The 20,123-nt window shown below is 35.1% G+C and overlaps 1 protein-coding gene across 2 annotated transcripts; it reads left to right on the forward strand.

The window, feature by feature from the left end:
* Positions 1-13,734: 13,734 nt before the first annotated feature.
* On the forward strand, positions 13,735-19,687 carry LOC125677201 (uncharacterized). Of its 2 annotated transcripts, none has more exons than XM_056140196.1 (2): positions 13,735-14,194; positions 16,472-19,687. In XM_056140196.1, exons 1-2 carry the CDS (start codon positions 13,978-13,980, stop codon positions 17,431-17,433), a joined length of 1,179 nt encoding a protein of 392 aa, XP_055996171.1. In that variant the 5' UTR covers positions 13,735-13,977; the 3' UTR covers positions 17,434-19,687. The 2 variants fall into 2 exon arrangements, with proteins under 2 accessions (XP_055996171.1, XP_048771166.1); XM_048915209.2 differs by having other exon boundaries at positions 17,551-19,687.
* The last annotated feature ends 436 nt before the right edge of the window (positions 19,688-20,123 follow it).

Genomic DNA, 20,123 nt, shown 5'->3' on the forward strand with positions numbered 1-20,123 from the left:
ATGAAACCATTTTGGCTAGGGCGCCTTTGCATTGTAACCTTCGCATAGCGGTTAGAGGTCAAGAAAATCAATACTTTAGCATGGTGCAATCTATAATTAGAAGCCACATCATTAACCTCTAGGCTACACGAGTCATCGGGGTTTTCCATTTGTGTATTGACTATTGTTCCGACTTAGTAAAAATTTTGTCCGACACAGCAAAATTATGTGCAACACAGTAAAAAAAAACTTAACTACACAGTAAGATCTCGTGAACGAGAAAGAAATTGTGAACGATTGTGTTTTGACAGCGAATTTGATTTCGTTTTTAGTTTCAAACTGAGACTGAAAATAATAATCTGGGGGGAGAGAAAAAACAAAAGGTAAAAAATTATAGGTCTGCGTTTACGGAAGACAATGACCCGTTTGCAAGTCTTCAAAACACCGCCTGGAATTTTTACGAGGGCTGTTTACTGAAATACATATGGTTAGAACAAGTGTTAGATAAACGTTGCTATTGTGTCAAGCATGATTGTAAAATGGTTTGCTATTCACAGTACGCTACACACAATGAAAAGTAATCGTGTTTTCAATTTGTCTGTACTTCAAACAAACAATTGACTATGACAGGTATATGCTACATGTATTTTCGAACGTACAAAGAATGAAGGAGGGGAAGGGGCATGGTTTTACTGTCGTTGTTCCCCGTCCCCACGTTTTGTTTTCTTTGAACGATCTTTTCATATAAAATAATGCATGTAGTTTTTCGACGAGATGCCTCTTCATTATTTCTAACAAGAACAATATTAGTAGTGAAGATTTTTATTAAAGATCATGGAGACCGATACCCTCTCCACGTCTGGAATATGTTGATACCAAATATAGTATATATAGTCCGTATATTATGAGTTTACAGCATTTGATAGGACAAGTCAAACTTAGTTGTATATAACAGAGCGGTTTGAACATTGCCGTTTGAAAGACATATAAAGAACCGTTTTATAAAGTTCAAACAATAGCAATGTGTATTATGTCTCATTCAGACCCAAGACAAACAGGTGAGTTTCCTTTGCAATATGAATATGAGCTTTTACACAAGGAGTGCAATACATGATTTCTGGTGAGGTGATTAAATGGATGTAAAGTGTCCCATAGACCTGCATTATTATGTTGGTGTGTTTTGACATGAATATCTGTGGTACTTATAACAAGGTATATGTGGTTATGTGTATTTTTCTTTTTTGTCCAGGTGTTTGCTTGTTAAGTTCATTTCTTTTTTGTTTGACATACATGTACATGTATATGTATCAAATTATTGATTTGTTTCATTTTAGTTGTATTCTAAAAATGTTTTATACACTATTAAACTGGAACACAACAGTAAGTTATTTATTCGATATTAGTTGTTGTGAATGATGATGGGCTTCAAAATTTCGATTCATTTCTATTGTAATTGATCAGCGTCCGTTGTGTAATAACAATTGAACACTTTTTACCGAAAACTACCATTACAATTGCTTTCAAATTTTCAACCAAAACTCGTCCAATTTCCAAATATATTCTTCTTTACAACATCGCATCTGTAAGAAAAAATTTGCATAGTCATGTAGAGCATTTCATGATCCAGGGTGGGTGCCAAACTGGGTATATAGTGTTTATGTGTAAAATATTTAAATAACATCGCCTTTAATGCTATTGATTGTATTGATTGATTTATCTTGTTTATCGTCCCTCTCGAGAATTTTTAATTCATATGGAGACGTCACCAAGACCAGTGAAGGGCTTTAAATTTGCGGTCATTGAGCAGTGATGCTTCTTTAGTGTGCCACACCTACTGTGACATCTCCGAGGACCCGTGACATTCACACCTGATACCGAGCGTTTGGCGATGGAACTGTTTTACCTGTTTTAATGACCTAGGTCTGTCGCTGCAGGGATTCGAACCCAGACCGTCCGCATACAGGGCGAACGCTATACCTCTAGACCACCGCAGAGGTGACAATGCTATTTATAATAAATTCTGATTAAATAAATATTTAATAAACCGGGTCCCGGTGTCCTTTACCAAAATTGTAAATTTCATGATCGAAGGACAGGGTTTTAGTTCCGGGTGGGACCAAAATTATTATAGTGACCATTGTTTTTAACCACATCATATAAGTTTATATTTCAACATTTTGAAAAGTTTCAGGACGTTGTTACCCATCCATATTTGTTATTTCCTTACAGAAATTTATTATTTAGTTGTACGAAAATAAAGAATAACGCATGAAATTGTTTTTACTGTTGTTCCTGCTCATTAACATTACAGACAGAATTCGTGAAGTCAGCTGAGCGCTTTTCAGTACTGTCAGTACTTTGATTATTATTCTTATTTTTCTAGAGCCTAAAATGTTCACGGCTGTTCTCCGTAACTGGTCAATGAACGCACAGACTGTATTTAATTCTCACTGATTTGATAGTTCAATGTATGTAGTGTTTAGGAATGCTTTTGTTTAATATTGGGGAAGGTTTGGGTTCCTTTTGGGGGTCACATTGGGCTGGCGTCTAACATACAACTCTCTGGGAAAATTTTAATTCCATATACATTGATCGATTGCTTGTATATTGTTTATCGAGAATTTTTCATTCATATGTAGACGTCGCCATTGCCGGTGAAGGGCTGCAAAATTGAGGTCTATGTACGGCCTTTCACCAGGGAGGGATCTTTGTCGTGCCACACCTACTGTGACACGGGGCTTCGGTTTTTGCGGTCTCATCCGAAGGACCGCCCCATTTATTCACCTCTTACGACAAGCAAAGGGTACTGAGGACCTATTCTAACCCGGATTCCCACGGGACCAGAACATAGGCTGATAGACATACAATGTACATTGTAGGGTCTTCAACAATGCTGATTAAATTGGTCCTACAAAGTGACTTGCACAACAAACTGTTAAATATTCGAAAGATTATCAACTTTTCAAACTAGGGGGACTTTGTTATCTTGGTTATCACGAAATTAACTATCAGTGTTTTTACATTTAGAAAATATTGCACACTAGTAGAATAATTAGAATGGGTCATTATGAATTATATCAAAGTATTGTGAGTACTGAAAGACGAAGGCGTGAGTTTGAGTATTGAAGTAAACGAATCCTTATAGATATAATAATATAACACGAAAAGTTGTACTAGTTTAACAAGCATTCTAAACATTGTTTTAAAAATCAAATAACCCATACTAGTCCCAAATTGCAGAAATATACATTGTCTTTACAAATTTACAATTATTTTTAAAAGGAGTAATGTTTGATTGAAATTTAACCCTATCATGATGCAAACAGATGACCGTGGTATTCATGTAAAAAAAAAAAACCCATAAGAATAAAAAACAAACTGACAACTCCTAAAAAGAAAGCAATTGCATTTCCCTCAATTTGAAACCAAACCAAGCTAAACATAAATTTGAATCGTTTATGGTGCACTGTAGTTGGATAGGTATCGTTCATGATATCAAGGTCATATCTGTTTACTGCTTACGTCATTGAATATATCAGCTTCATGAAAGGTGAAGATAACGAACAGTAATCAATCTCATAACTCCTATAAGCAATACACAATAGAGAGTTGGGTGGGATCAGGTGCCTAGGAGGAGTAAGCATCCCATGTCGACCGGTCATACCCGCCTTGAGCACAACATTCATCTTGTCATGTAATCAGTATTATCTTCATTGCGTTAATGTCCTATCGTGACTATAGTTGAGAGGTATGTCATACCGTGACTATAGATGAGTGGTACGTCCTCACATGATTATAGTTTAGGGGCTTGTCCTCCCGTGACTATAGTTGAGGGTTATGTCCTTCTGTGACTATAGTCTTCCCGCGACTATGGTTTGGGGGTACGTCTTCCCGTGATTATAGTTGAGGGGTATGTCTTCCTGTGACTATAGTTGAGGGATATGTCCTGCCGTGACTATAGTTGAGGGACGTGTCCTCCAGTGACTATATTTGAAGGGTACGTCTTCCTGCGACTATAGTTGAGGGGTACGTCTCCCGTGATTATATTTTAGGGGCGTGTCCTCCCGTGACTATAGTTGAGAAGTATTTCCTCCTGTGACTATAGTTGAAGAGTATGTCCTCCCGTGACTATAGTTGAGGAATATTTCCTCCTGTGACTATAGTTGAGGGGTACGTCTCCCGTGATTATATTTTAGGGGCATGTCCTCCCGTGACTATAGTTGAGAAGTATTTCCTCCTGTGACTATAGTTGAAGAGTATGTCCTCCCGTGACTATAGTTGAGGAGTATTTCCTCCTGTGACTATAGTTGAAGAGTATGTCCTCCCGTGACTATAGTTGAAGGATACTTCTTCCCATGATTAAAGTTTAGGAGCGTGTCCTCCCTTGACTATAATTGAGGAGTATTTCCTCCCGTGACTATAGTTGAAAAGTATGCCCTCCTGTGACTATAGTAGAAGGGTACTTCTTCCCATGATTAAAGTTTAGAGGCGTGTCCTCCCGTGACTATAGTTGAGGAGTATGTCCTCCTGTAACTATAGTTGAAAAGTATGCCCTCCTCTGACTATAGTAGAAGGGTACTTCTTCCCATGATTAAAGTTTAGGGGCGTGTCCTCCCGTGACTATAGTTGAGGAGTATGTCCTCCTGTGACTATATTTGAGGGGTGCGTCTTCCCGTGACTATAGTTGAGGAGTATTTCCTCCTGTGACTTTAGTTGAAGGTACCGTCTTCCCGTGACTAAAGCTGAGGGTACGTCCTCCTGTGATTATAGTTGAGTGGTTTTGTTGCAGGCTAGAAAATATAGAAAATTTGATGAAGATGTTAAGTTGATAAAAGGTCATCTGATCGGTCACCTTCCTCTTACAGAAAGACTCATATGATTGGGAAACCAATACACGTAGCTCAGAAACAGCTATTACAGCCCAGCCCTGGTACCATATGTCATGATGTGAACAAACGTCATATTTTTTTATTTTGATATTTTTAAAATCGTATTTAATGCTAAGTTTAACTCCAATCCTGTTTGTAACCATGCCATGTACCCGTTTGGTCATGCTTTGAACAAATTGAATTACAATGTATTATGAATTAATGCTTTTATAGCGCACGTAATTTGACAAATTGTTGCCCTAGTATTTCCTATGCATTCAACATTGAATATAAACTTTGATACTCCTGTCATGGTCTCCGAGTCATGGATTAAATAAATGTCAATCTACACTATATTGTGATCCTGGAATTTTTCATTCATTGATACAGGTCATGGAATGGTTGGTTCGTTGGTTAAATATTGTTTTACGTCCCACTCGAGAACTTTTCACTCATATGAAGACGTCACCATGGTCGTTAAATGTTATGTGTATGTACACGCGCGCATGCGTGTGAACCCTATTGAATAAATGTATGCTACTTGAGAGTGTTTGCAATCTGAGAGTTCGGGTTGGAGTCTTGATCCCGGGGTTCCGGCAAGCATAGGACGTATAACATAGGCTTTAACTGTTTTTTCGCCAAGCCCCCGGCACTATCGGTGAAAGGCACGGGTGTTTTGAATATGATCCTAAAAATGTCACGAAATATAGCCTTTAGATTCTCAAAAGCAAACTTGCTGAATATTTTACTATACACCCTGAGCGGTCCGTCTTAGATCCAGGGGTTAAGAGTTGAACAGACTGAAGATGCCTGTAGATTGCTTTGACAAATTGTAGCCATGCAGATTTTGAGAATTCCCTAGAGGCAAGTAATCCCAGTGAAATAGATTTCTAACACCATATCATAACTGTGATAATTGATACTCTTATTCACTGGCTTTGGATACAAAACATCTTGTCACCTGATGAAATAGTGTTTATTAAAATATAACAGCATCATATATTAATGAGGCAGCTGGATCATGTTCTTACACGTATATTTTTCCTTGGCATTTCATAGTTGTGAAACGTGATCTACTATTTGTAACACGTGTATAAACGAAGAGCGAATTACGTCATACTCAGCTGATTGCAATATCAACGGAATGGTGAATGCATTCTGAAAACGATTCGACACCTCTGCGCCAAGAACACCGTTTTCTGAATTACATTTTGTACCTACATTAAAGTTCTGCATGTCATCCCCTCGCGTCATAAGCCTTAATTAACTTTATTTTACACATGAGAATGAACAATAGATATATATTTATCGGTAGCCTCTAAGTCAATCTCCAAGGATTAGCGCGGTTGTTCTCTGATTGGTACTTATTCAAAGTACTAAATCTAGTAACGAATTATTGTTTCTTACTTCAGCTAATACCTATTACCATTTTTTGTTGTTGAAAAAACGGCTTAACTTAAAATTCATTCCAACATTTATTACACTTACCTTATGTACGTTACAATGTTGACATATTACGAATAACATGTTGGATGATACATTGATTACATATTATCAATAACATGTTGGATGATACATTGATGACATTTTGTAAATAACATGTTAAATGATACATTGATGACGTATTATAAATAACATGGTGGATGACGCATTGATGACATTTTGTAAATAACATGTTAAATGATACATTGATGACGTATTATAAATGACATGTTGGTTGATAAATTGATGACATATTGTAAATAACATGTTGGATGATACATTGATGACATATTACAAATAACACGTTGGATGATACATTGATGACATACTATAAATAACACGTTGGATGATACATTGATGACATACTGTAAATAACACGTTGGATGATACATTGATGACATATTATAAATAACATGTTGGATGATACATTGATGACATATTATAAATAGCATGTTCGATGATACATTGATGACATATAAATAACATGTTGGATGATACATTGATGACATATTGTAAATAACACGTTGGATGATACATTGATGACATATTATAAATAACACGCTGGATGATACATTGATGACATATAAATAACATGTTGGATGATACATTGATGACGTATTATAAATAACATGTTGGATGATACATTGATGACATATTATAAATAACATGTTGGATGATACATTGATGACATGCTGTAAATAACATGTTGGATGATACATTGATGACATATAAATAACATGTTGGATGATACATTGATGACGTATTGTAAATAACATGTTGGATGATACATTGATGACATATTGTAAATAACACGTTGGATGATACATTGATGACATATAAATAACATGTTGGATGATACATTGATGACGTATTATAAATAACATGTTGGATGATACATTGATGACATATTATAAATAACATGTTGGATGATACATTGATGACATATTGTAAATAACACGTTGGATGATACATTGATGACATATAAATAACATGTTGGATGATACATTGATGACGTATTATAAATAACATATTGGATGATACATTGATGACATATTGTAAATAACATGTTGGATGATACATTGATGACATGCTGTAAATAACATGTTGGATGGTACATTGATGACATATAAATAACATGTTGGATGATACATTGATGACATATTATAAATAACACGTTGGATGATACATTGATGACATATAAATAACATGTTGGATGATACATTGATGACATATTATAAATAACACGTTGGATGATACATTGATGACATATTATAAATAAAATGTTGGATGATACATTGATGACATATAAATAACATGTTGGATGATACATTGTTGACATATTGTAACTAATACGTTGGATGATACATTGATGACATATTATAAATAACACGTTGGATGATACATTGATGACATTTTGTAAATAACATGTTACATGTAAATGATACATTGATGATGTATTATAAATAACATGTTGGATGATACATTGATGACATATTATAAATAACATGTTGGATGATACATTGATGACATATTATAAATAACATGTTGGATGATACATTGATGACATATTATAAATAACATGTTACATGTAAATGATACATTGATGATGTATTATAAATAACATGGCTGAAGTTCTCTAACTTTCTGCACCCAAAGCACAGCTTTAAAAGATGCAACTACATATATGCTTTACAATGATATATTTACATTCACTGAATCTTTTCTCTTATATTTCTAGACTTTACTTTCGTCTGGGACAATGAATGCATGTTTGTTGCAAACTAGTTTGATCCGGTTTTTAGTACCACCTGTCTATGTAATCATTACCAAATATGGAGCGTCATCAAGGTTAAAGGGTGCATTGGCTGTTCCGTTTAGCGTAACGAATGGATCAACCATATGATATTTTAGTACTTAAATCTAGTTTGTATTTTAAAACAATACATAAAAATATAAACAATAAAATGTCTTTCTTTGTTGCTTACGCGGGTTATGATTTTTTTCCCCCTGCAATGCTAGCTACCTTCATCACCCGATGAAACAACAAAGAAAGCATTTTAATCATTTTATTGTTTGAATAACAACACTTGGGTGAAAGAATAAACTATGATGCATACAGAAATGAACTGAATAACAATAAACGTTACGCAGACGTGTTTGGTATGTAATATTTGTACATGTATGGTTCTATAATTACTGAATTAGTGATCATTTGTAAAGCTACAGATGTGCATACCCTGAGAATTAGTTTGGTTTACTACACATAAATATAAGCAAGATCTACAGTTTGCCCGTAGAGACTTCTAAAAAAATACTCTCACCCTATCATCTCCTTTACATCGTGACCCTGGGCATGTGCACCTTTTTATTAGACGTGGTTTTAAAGTTATATGAAATAAATTTAGATATAGAATTATATTTAAGAAATAAATTTGATTTTTTGAAATACATGAGGGTATGAACTGCTACGCTTTACGCCAGCATACTTCATGATTTTTTTTAATGTGCATTTCATTTTTAATTCTGTCGGAATATCCCCAGCCGTTAAAATAGTCATCCTTTGTTTATCACGATTCATACACTCACTCATCAGGAAATGGCTAAATATCGAAGGCAAAAATATCGGAAATGTAATCATTTAGGTATAGTGATGTACCTCCATTTTTTGATGTCAATAAACATGGTATAAAATCGAATTGATATTCTCTTACCTACAAAACTTCACTTATCTTTTAAAGGTAAGGTGAAGATAACGAACAGTGATCAATCTCATAACTCCTATAAGGAATACAAATTAAGAAGTTGGGCAAACACGGACCCCTGGACATACCAGAGGTGGGATCAGGTGCCTAGGAGCTAGGAATAAGCATCCCCCGACGACCGGTTATACCCGCAAAAGTATCAAAAACACGTTTTACAACTTGTAAATCCCTCGCTTGTAAAGCTTAATGTTCGATATCATAATAAATTTATGAAGTAATATATACAATTATAATAATGTTACATGTATGAAGAAACATATAGAATTTATGATGGTAGACAGTTCCAAATTTTTGAGACACTGTAATTATGATATCATACTTTCTTTAAAAGTAACTTATTCGATAGTTATCTTCATCTAAAAATTTTGATTTTCAATTTAGTAATGAAGTCAGGTACTATTTATTTTCATTGTTTGTTTACACGTTGTGGTCCCATTTGAGAATTTTTTTACTCATATAAAGACTTCAGGTTTTTTACCTACATGTATGCATGGCGCGTACGGCTGTATTTGTAACAGTGAGGGTTCTTTATCGTACCATCGCCTACCGTGGCATGGGACTGTTTTAAGGTCATACAGCTGGGAGTTCCCGAGTTCAGTTCTCAACCCTATAGCGCCGCGTCAAACCTAAGACGTTCCTTCGGCAAGAAAGGCATGCACTGTTCAAATAATTTCATTTCAATTTTCATTGAATTACACAGTAAATGGCATAAATTGTATGTAATTTGTATGCGAAGTAAAACTCATTTCACTTTCCCCTTCTTTATAGGTAAAAATTATGATTTTTTTTCAACAATCCCTTCAACATATAGATAAATACAAGTCTACGTATTACATGTACAATCTACATCATGCATCTTTTTTCGTATCATATGTAAACAATTTAGATTCAAAACCCAAAACATCCAGTTTCACCTTGACAGTTATGTACAGTTTGGATTGGAGAACTAAGAACCTCAAACCCACATGTTCGTAAATAACTGATTGTCTTCACCTTCGCGTAACTTTATTTCTAAATTTCAAGCGATCTTGTCAATTGAATTCCTAAAATAACTTAACTCGAGTTTGAGTAGAACCAGTAATTGGGTTACAAGGGGTTTCGAACTTATATTTCTTACTTCAATCGACAGCCTATTTGTATTCATTAAAGTTGTAGATTGTTTTCCCTTAGTATACATGAAAAGGCATACTCATTTTCCAAACCTTTGATTTGCTTATATAATTATGCACTGTCTTATTTTACATAGACAGAAAATGCAAACAAAAGTCGTAAGGAAAACACAAAGAAATATAAGTTACTCTTGCCTATTTAATCAACTTTCAAAATGGAACCAATATAGTATCTGATTTGTAAATTTGATATCTGTACTGCTTATTTCAGTTCCTTTCACTTTTAAATCATTGCATTCCAGATCGTTTTTGAAATGCGACGTTGAGTCACTTACAAAAGAAAATTGTACGTCAGATGGTAACGGTCGTTAAGGTTGATGAATAGTTCCGCATAGAAATAGATCTCTCTGATAAACGAAAACTTTTAATGCCAATGTGCAAATATAAAATATTGAAAAGTGTGCACTCATCCTATTGATGTCGATACTTCGAAAGACATAGACGAATGAGTTAGCAAAATATAGAAATCTTTCTGCACGACACAGGGATAGATAATGTACTTCATACATAGCTATCTAAACAGAGAAGGATGTTTCAAATCGACTTTTTGTAAACAAAAGATAATGTTTCCGAAGGGTTATCAGTGAAAATGATCGTATCATTTGAGTTTTGAATAAAATTACATTGACATGTTATTGCCAGAAACGTCAGTCCTTGGTTCTTGTATTTGAATGCTTCATCAATCAAATCAGCTTCTGAATTATCCTGGATTAGCTTTCAGTCTTCAACTCTATGATACATTGTGATTCAATAATATATGATGTCATTTCAACATGAATTTCCAAATTTCAAAATAGAAATCAATATCAGATGCGGAATGCTTTATCTGCTTTCATCGTCTGACAAATCTTGTTTAATTTTTTTTTTGTCGACAGACATTTATTTAACAAAAAGTTCGGTTATCAGGACCCTCCATCAAACATATGTAATATCAGTAAAAAAAAAACATCAATAAAGTATCCTTGATAGCGTCCACTTTGTAAACTGAAACCGACAAAGAGGTATATTCTAATTTCATCACAGATCTGGATTTATCGATGTCATAGTTTTACAGCTGGTTTTCGGCCTATTGCGTGACTACATCGTGCAAGACCGTGCTATACCCAAGGTGAGACTGATTGTTCCTGCGATGTCATTAATCAGAACTCTGACAAATATCTTTCCTAAAACGCTTCTGTTTGTATTGTTGAATTCATCAGGGGAATGAATGTGGTATCCTCTGTCATATAACATATAAAAATGCAATCACACTAGCCTCTTATTTTGTTGCGGTGATAACGGTATTTCTATTTGTAGTTGAAGCTATAAAAGTATTTGTTGGAATAGTTGAAAGTTATCAGAGTATTTGTTAGAGCTGTTGAAAGCTACATGTATAACAGTATTTGTTGAAACAGTTGAAAGCTGTAATCGTATTTGTTAGAACAGTTGAAAGCTATAAGAGTAATTGTTAAAACAATTGAAAACTATATAAGAGGGGGTTTTTTTTTGGGGGGGGGGTGTAACAGTTGAAAGCTATAAGAGTATTTGTTGGAATCACTGAAAGCTACGAGAGTATTTGTTGGAATCACTGAAAGCTACGAGAGTATTTGTTGGAAAAGTTGAAATTTATCAGAGTATTTGATGAAGTAGTTGAAAGCTATATAAGAGTATTTGTTGGAACAGTTGAAAGTCATAAGAGTATTTGTTGGAACAGTTGAACGCTATAAGAGTATTTGTTGGGAGTGTTGATAGATTTGCTATACTTGCAATACAGTGAAAGTGTTGGAAATTTGTTCCCAGGTTAACTGCAAAAATCAAAGGATAGTTTATTTAAATAAACAAACGTTCGATGCAAGAATACAGACCCTCATATAAGGGTAAGACCGTGAAACAAGATTACCATAACTTTCACCTGGGTTATCAATAACATGGTGCGGTCAGTGGTTCATGACAAATTCGAATTCTTGTGAATACAGCTGGGTTTGGAGTAGAGGTAGACAATTCATATATGCTACGCAACACTTCTAGTACGTCTTCATAATTATGGCACCAACATTTATGCCACCTAATCCTAAGTAGGACCGGCATACTAGAAAGTACCTCATGTCTCTAAAAAATCAAAGTCAAAGTAATAGTTTCTATCTTTGAAAACACCAATCATTTTACACTTCATGAAAGATCGGGTTTAACATTGGAATTAGACTTCTGTTTTCCAAGGCGAAATGAGACTGATTTTTAAAAAAAAAAAAAATCAACATTTTAAATTCTTTGACCCCCCCCCCCCTTGCAAATGAATTAGGAGTTAGAATTATTTATGCCAGGTGTCGTAATACTGTAAACTTGGAAATGTTAACGAGTTGAAAATTCGGACACTTTACGTCCCTTTGAGAACTGTTCCCTCATATTGAAACGTCACCAGTTGTAGGTGAAGTATCACACATTTGGACCTATGCTTAGCGCTTAAGACCATAGCGGTGAGGGTTCTTTAACATGCCAACGCCTGCCGCGACACAGTCTCCGTTAAAGGCTATAAGGCATACTGATTTTGACTACGGATTACTCCGTTTACCTAATCAAGACATATGGCTCAGGACGGTTGTGACCGGTCGACAGGGGATGCTTGCTCCTCCTCCTAGCCACCTGATTCCATCTCTAGTATGTCCATGGGTCCTTGTCTGCCCAACTCTTTATTTTGCATTCCTTGTGGGAGTCATGAGATTGATCACTGTTCGTTATCTTCACCTTTCATCTGAAAGATCCGTGATTCTCACTTTTAAATACCGAGCGTTTGGCGAAGGAGCAATCAGTACCATTGTTTACTTCTTAAGCTTTACGCGACCATAGCGCAAACAGGGCTCGAGCTCGAACTCACGAAGAATGATCTACCACTGAGCTATCTCTACCGGTTTGTCTGAAGTGTAAATATCTTGACCAAACGTTCACATAACATTTCTAATGAGTTATCAGCTCGGTAGGATCGATAAGTCAATCAATTTTGCTATTGGGAAGCTCTTGCGAAGTCATTTATTTATGTACAAAGCTGCGTTTTAGTGTAGGAATTTCATATCGCTGGTATTGTATTTTGAGCCACAATGCTGTGTTTTCACTTTCAATTCTTTAACAGTTTAAAGTGTAAGTTCGTGATGTAATTTCGTTATGAGTTGTTTCATGAAAAGCTTAATTACATTAAGTTATAACCTAACCTTGCAAGCTCCCGAAACTATTAAGACATGAAAGGGTATACCAAACGTGTTCTAATTATCATTGTTTCGATAACAGCGTGTAAATTCGCTTGATAAAGCATGGAAATTTCACTCACTGATTGACCGTATGGATCAATAAAAGTGAGTCTGGATGACCATGCAATGCCATTCTTTCAATGTGATTGGTCACCGAGAACAAACGTAAATTCTGTTTCATTGAAATATATGGGCCTTGCCCAAAAATTCGCACACTCCAATAAGCGAAGTGACACGCTATTAATAACGATAATAATAAGATTTATAGAATTAACTATAAATCCATTTATTTTAGCCAGACTTAAATATATTTTATTTCTGAGGATTTTTTCGGAAACACTATTCCGGAATCCTACCGGAAATAAGTTGGCAAATAGAATAGCATTTCCTTTTATGACGAGGCAATTTCGGGAGAACGGTGAGATAACAGTCGAGACAACATTTTAATTTTTTATAAGATTCAGAAGCTACGGAAAATAAGTTAAATTGTAGAAAAAACATGCCAAAAGAAAAATCAACGAGGGCGAAAAAGAAGAAGGGAGGTGATGTTATGAGAAAGGGGCGAACAAATAAAAATGTGGAAGGTCCAGTTGAATTTCAAGAGCAGACGACAATGGAGACATCAACAAATAACGGATTTGAGGGAGAAATGGATGTATCACCCAGAGATGAACCATCGGGATTCCGCATGGAGAATTCCAGGGAAACCATTCGAGGTACACAGGGCATAGATATACCAAATATGGTCAACAGTTACAACAATGTCATTGGACTTAATGTTTCACAAGAAATTAAAAACAAAATAGTCAGTGGTCAGTATGTAGAATTGGCAAAACTGTTGATTAATTCTAATGAACCACAAAAACAAACAATTGTAATGGTGAATGGGGAATTACAAACATCCGAGAAAAATTCTAAAAAAATCAACAACATTGAACAATGGACGGATGCATTTATAATTTTTTGCAGTATTTATTTAGAAGCACATCCGGCAAAAACATTAGAAATTTTGAAATACATGAATGATGTTAGGTTAGCAGCATCTAGGTCAGGAAATCTTGGATTTAAAGAGTATGACCAACAATTCAGATTAAAAATGGCAAAGAACCCTACAAAACCATGGGGTGAGGTTGATTCAGAATTATGGTTGATGTTTGTTTTACCTGCTGTTAAAACTCTGTCTGCTGCTCCAACTTACCAGAGTCAGAGTAAAAAATGCTACAATTACAACTACCAAGGTTCATGCTTCAGATCACCCTGTGCATATTTGCATGTATGTATCAAGTGTGGGGGTCAACATCCTATCAACAATTGTCAATCAAAAAACATCAGCACACAAGGGGAAGGTTTTAGTAATTTTCGTGGACAGGGAAATTACAGATTTTCAAGGGGTCAGTACCAAAACACAAGAGGAAGAGGGGGGTCTCAATTCAGAGGTCAAAGGGGAACTTTCTAAAGTATGGAAGCTTGGGACCACCCCTATAGATATAAACAATTTAGAATCATTGTTACACAGTTATCCTAAAAAAAATATAGCTTTAGAGCTTTTGCAAGGATTTAGATTTGGATTCAGATTAGGGTACAAAGGGCCAAGAATAGGGAGTGAATCAGATAATCTTACATCAGTCAAAAAACACCCTGAGAAAGCAAAAGAAAAAATAGATAATGAAGTAGAAAAAGGAAGGATAGGGGGACCATATTCAAATAAACCAATATCAAATTTAAAAATATCGCCAATAGGCATTGTACCAAAAAAAGAGGGAATGTGGCGATTAATTACACATCTATCTTTTCCAGAAAATAACGGTGTTAATCACTACATAGATCCCCAAGAATGTACAGTAGCTTATACATCTTTAGATCAGGTTTTAGAAACAGTAGCTAGGTTGGGAACAGGAACATTGCTGGCTAAGATGGATATAAAATCTGCATTTAGACTAATGATAATCCATCCTGGTGATTTTGATTTGCTAGGTTTCAAATTTCAAGGTAAATATTACATTGACAAATGTTTACCAATGGGTTGTGCAATGTCATGTAATCTGTTTGAAAAGTTTTCAACATTTTTACACTGGCAACTACAGAAACAGACAGGTATTGACACGATTTATCATTATCTGGATGATTTCTTATTTATTGGAAGAGTAGGTACTCAAGAATGTTCACATTTAATGGAAGAGTTTCAGAATTTGTGCAGTTTGGTGGGTGTACCGTTAGCAAATGAAAAAACAGTAGGGCCATCTACAAGCATTATATTTTTAGGTTTAGAAATAAATACGGTTGATATGGTTGTAAAAATTCCTCTAGAAAAGGTAAAACAGTTGAAATCTATGCTAAATATGGCCCTTATTAAAAAGTCATTACAGTTACAAGAAGTACAAAGCATAGTTGGAAGCTTAAATTTTTTCAGCAAAGGTGTGCCAAATGCAAGAGCATTCAACAGAAGGTTTTATGATGCTACTTGTGGGGTGACAAAAGCTCATCATCATATCAAAATCACAAATGAGTTTAGGGAAGATGTTAAAACTTGGTTACTTTTTTTAGAACAGTTCAATGGTGTTAGACTCTTGCATGAGAGTGATTGGCTGAGTAACGAAAATATGAAATTGTTTACAGATAGTACAGGCAATCCAGATTTGGGATGTGGGGCATACTGGGAAGGTAGATGGGTTTTCTGGCCTTGGCCAACAAAATGGGATTTAGGTATTTTTAAAGAAATGTCATTTTTGGAGCTGGTGCCCATTGTATTAGCTATTTACATATGGGGCGAAATGCTCTTTAAGAACAAGAGGATCATAATGTACATTGACAACAATGCACTGGTGTCAATTATTAACAAACAAACATCAAAATCAAAAAGAATCATGTTTTTGATAAGAAAGTTGGTCCTTATACTGTTAAAAAACAACATAGTATTCAAGGCAAAACATATAGCAGGTACACAAAATAGTATCGCAGATGCACTGTCACGTAAACAGTTTAAAACATTTCAGGAATTGGCTCCACAAGCAAACAAGATACCAGAAAAAATACCAGTAGAATTTCAGCAGTTGATGTTAGAAATGAAGTAAACAACTTGTTACATCTAGCAACAGCCCCAAATACTCAGGAAACATACAACCAGGGACTAAGATGCTTTGAGGAATTCCAGGATTCCCTAAACCTTAGCAAAATATGGCCCCCTACGTTAGAGCAAATAGTTCTATTTATAGGTTATATGTCAGCAAAACATCTCTCAGTGGCAACAGCTAGAACTTACATTTCAGCTATTTCTTACAAACTAAAAATTCAAAACAATAGGGATGAAACTCAAAGCTTTCTGGTTAAGAAACTCTTAGAAGGATTCAGAAGAAAGGTCAAGAAAAATGATGCCAGACTGCCAATTACATCAAATATATTAAATCAAATACTACAAAGTTTGCACTTGGTTTGTACAAACTACTATGAATGCAAACTGTTTCAAGCCGCCTACACTTTAGCATTTTTTGGTTTCTTTAGAGTTGGAGAAATGACAGTAAAAAACCAAAAAGATCTGGGACATGCAATTGAATATGAAGACATAACAATGTTTACAGAAGAAAATAAAATCCAAATAAAATTAAAGCATTCCAAAGTGGATCAAATAGGGGAAGGAGAAACAATTACTATTCAGAATAGCCAATTTGGGTCTCAAATACAACCAATTAAGATTATTCAAGAATATCTAGCAATACGACCTTCAGTGCAGGGGAAGTTGTTCTGTCATTTTAGTGGACAACCATTAACTAGATACCAATTTACGGCAGTTTTAAATAAAGTTTTGTCGATAATAGGGTTAGAAGGTAAAAAATACAAGTCTCATTCATTTAGAATTGGGGCAGCAACCAGTGCAGCAATGTTTGGTATGTCAGAGGAAGAAATCTGTAAAGCAGGAAGATGGAAATCTAAAGCATACAAAATTTATGTTAGGATGTAATCATAATATAAATGTAGGTGTAACCCTTAAGACTGTCATATGTTTAAGTATATATGAAAATGGTTTCAAGTCATATAATTATATAATCTTGTCATGTCTCTATATATACACTTTCAGAACAACAGGTATGGGTAGTGGGCTCATCAATAGTCAAAAGAGCATTTTTAGCAGCTAGAATCAGACCAGATGGAGTTAACTTGGGACTAATGGATAGATTAAATGTGTCTATTTGGTGGCAAGGAAAAGGGGGTATGGGCTGGTATGAAATGTACAACAAGATCAAAACATTGCTGAAAGTTGCTGACCCTCCTGATTACATTATTCTACATTGTGGTGGTAATAATATTGGGTACACACCAATCAAACAGCTTATACAAGATATGAAAGGTACAATTGACAAAATTTGGAAACTTTTACCCAATACAAAGCTTGTATGGTCACAAATATTGCCTAGAAAGAACTGGTATTCATCAGATAGCATAGAAAAAATGAATAATTCTGCAAAAAGAATCAACAGTTCAGTGGCGGCTTATATAGTAAGGAATGGGGGATGTTATATCAAGTATTTGGATATCAAACTTGTAAACACAAATCTTTTTGAGGCAGATGGGGTCCATATATCAAATATAGGCAATGAAATTTTTCTCAACAACATTAGTGCAGGGTTAGAACAATTTATAACGAATGGATGGCAAGTGTATCCAAAGTTATACTAGAATTTGGACGGGGTATTTTGTGGCAAGGTCTTGGCTCCAGGAACTAGCCGCTTCCCCCCCTTGGTGGCGGTGGCTTCAATGGTTAATATTGTAACCATTTCCGCCATGTGGAAGAATGCGCGTCTGGTTCCTGTGATTGGACATTGAATGATTTGATTGGACAATATTGTATGTATTGAATTATTTGGTGACAATTTGGTCACATATATATATGATACACTTTGATTGCCGCTCACCGGAATCATAGTCATATGGTTTTTTGTTTAATTGAAAATTGACATTTTAATGATTGATGTTTGGGGGTGATTGCAAATCGTCTCATTGCCGTCAACCGGAATGAGAAGATCTGCGAAATTTGTTGCTTGATTTTATGATATAACATTAGGCAATGATGTGTTTTTGGCCTGTACCATTTGGGTGTCAATACACAGGTGTAATTTACATGGTAAAATTTTAATGTAAAACTTTAAAATTTTACTCATTGCCTAGTTGCCAAGACCAACAACAGCCACAATGGGGAGGGGGGTGTTGTTATAAAATACAATAAGTGCAAAAAAATAAACTTGTATATAGGTAAACATAATGTTATGTCTTTATTTCCATCCCAGGACAAGGTCAGCTTACAAGTACAATGTACACTACAAACTGCTATCATTTTGAAGTTTTGCAAGGCTGGTCTATAATAATAAGATTTATAGAATTAACTATAAATCCATTTATTTTAGCCAGACTTAAATATATTTTATTTCTGAGGATTTTTTCGGAAACACTATTCCGGAATCCTACCGGAAATAAGTTGGCAAATAGAATAGCATTTCCTTTTATGACGAGGCAATTTCGGGAGAACGGTGAGATAACAGTCGAGACAACATTTTAATTTCCCTTCCCACCCATCCCAAAAAGTTGTAAGAATATGTACTGCGGAAAATGTTTTCAATTTTTCAGGTGAGCTCGATTCTTGGATATAGTTCTGGTTATAGGAAAAGAAACAAATACAATGGAGTGTGTTTGAAAAGACTGTCTTGGCAACTTGGGGCCAGATAAAGTACATTTTTGATTACGGAACACAAGAAGAATGCGCGTCTGGTTCCTGTGATTGGACATTGAATGATTTGATTGGACAATATTGTATGTATTGAATTATTTGGTGACAATTTGGTCACATATATATATGATACACTTTGATTGCCGCTCACCGGAATCATAGTCATATGGTTTTTTGTTTAATTGAAAATTGACATTTTAATGATTGATGTTTGGGGGTGATTGCAAATCGTCTCATTGCCGTCAACCGGAATGAGAAGATCTGCGAAATTTGTTGCTTGATTTTATGATATAACATTAGGCAATGATGTGTTTTTGGCCTGTACCATTTGGGTGTCAATACACAGGTGTAATTTACATGGTAAAATTTTAATGTAAAACTTTAAAATTTTACTCATTGCCTAGTTGCCAAGACCAACAACAGCCACAATGGGGAGGGGGGTGTTGTTATAAAATACAATAAGTGCAAAAAAATAAACTTGTATATAGGTAAACATAATGTTATGTCTTTATTTCCATCCCAGGACAAGGTCAGCTTACAAGTACAATGTACACTACAAACTGCTATCATTTTGAAGTTTTGCAAGGCTGGTCTATAATAAATCGTTAAACAAAATCCTCAGATTTGTTCACGTAATAAAAAAGGTAACCGGTCATCAGGGGATGCTTGCTCCCCCTAGGCAGCTGATCCCACCTCTGGTATGTCCAGGGACTGGGGTCCGAGTTTGACATTCCCGTAATTTTGCATCTTTTATAGGATTGATTATTGTTCGTTATCTTCACTTGTTCATATCGGTCTGAAACACGAGAAATTCGTTGGAAAAAAAATTATGGAGAAGGAAAAATCCGTCAATATTTCCACATTCACAGTATCAAAAATAGTTTTTAATCGTATCTAATGTGATTGCCATTCAATTCTAAACATCAATT

Source organism: Ostrea edulis, chromosome 6 (genome assembly GCF_947568905.1).
Source record: "Ostrea edulis chromosome 6, xbOstEdul1.1, whole genome shotgun sequence".
NCBI lineage: Eukaryota > Metazoa > Mollusca > Bivalvia > Ostreida > Ostreidae > Ostrea > Ostrea edulis.

Bases quoted from the DNA above. Each gene is read 5' to 3' on its own strand.
- LOC125677201 (XM_056140196.1), top strand. From the start codon at position 13,978: ATGCCAAAAGAAAAATCAACGAGGGCGAAAAAGAAGAAGGGAGGTGAT. The intron at 14,195-16,471 runs GTACACAGGGCA...AAAACATTTCAG, and splicing joins TTCCAGGGAAACCATTCGAG to GAATTGGCTCCACAAGCAAA.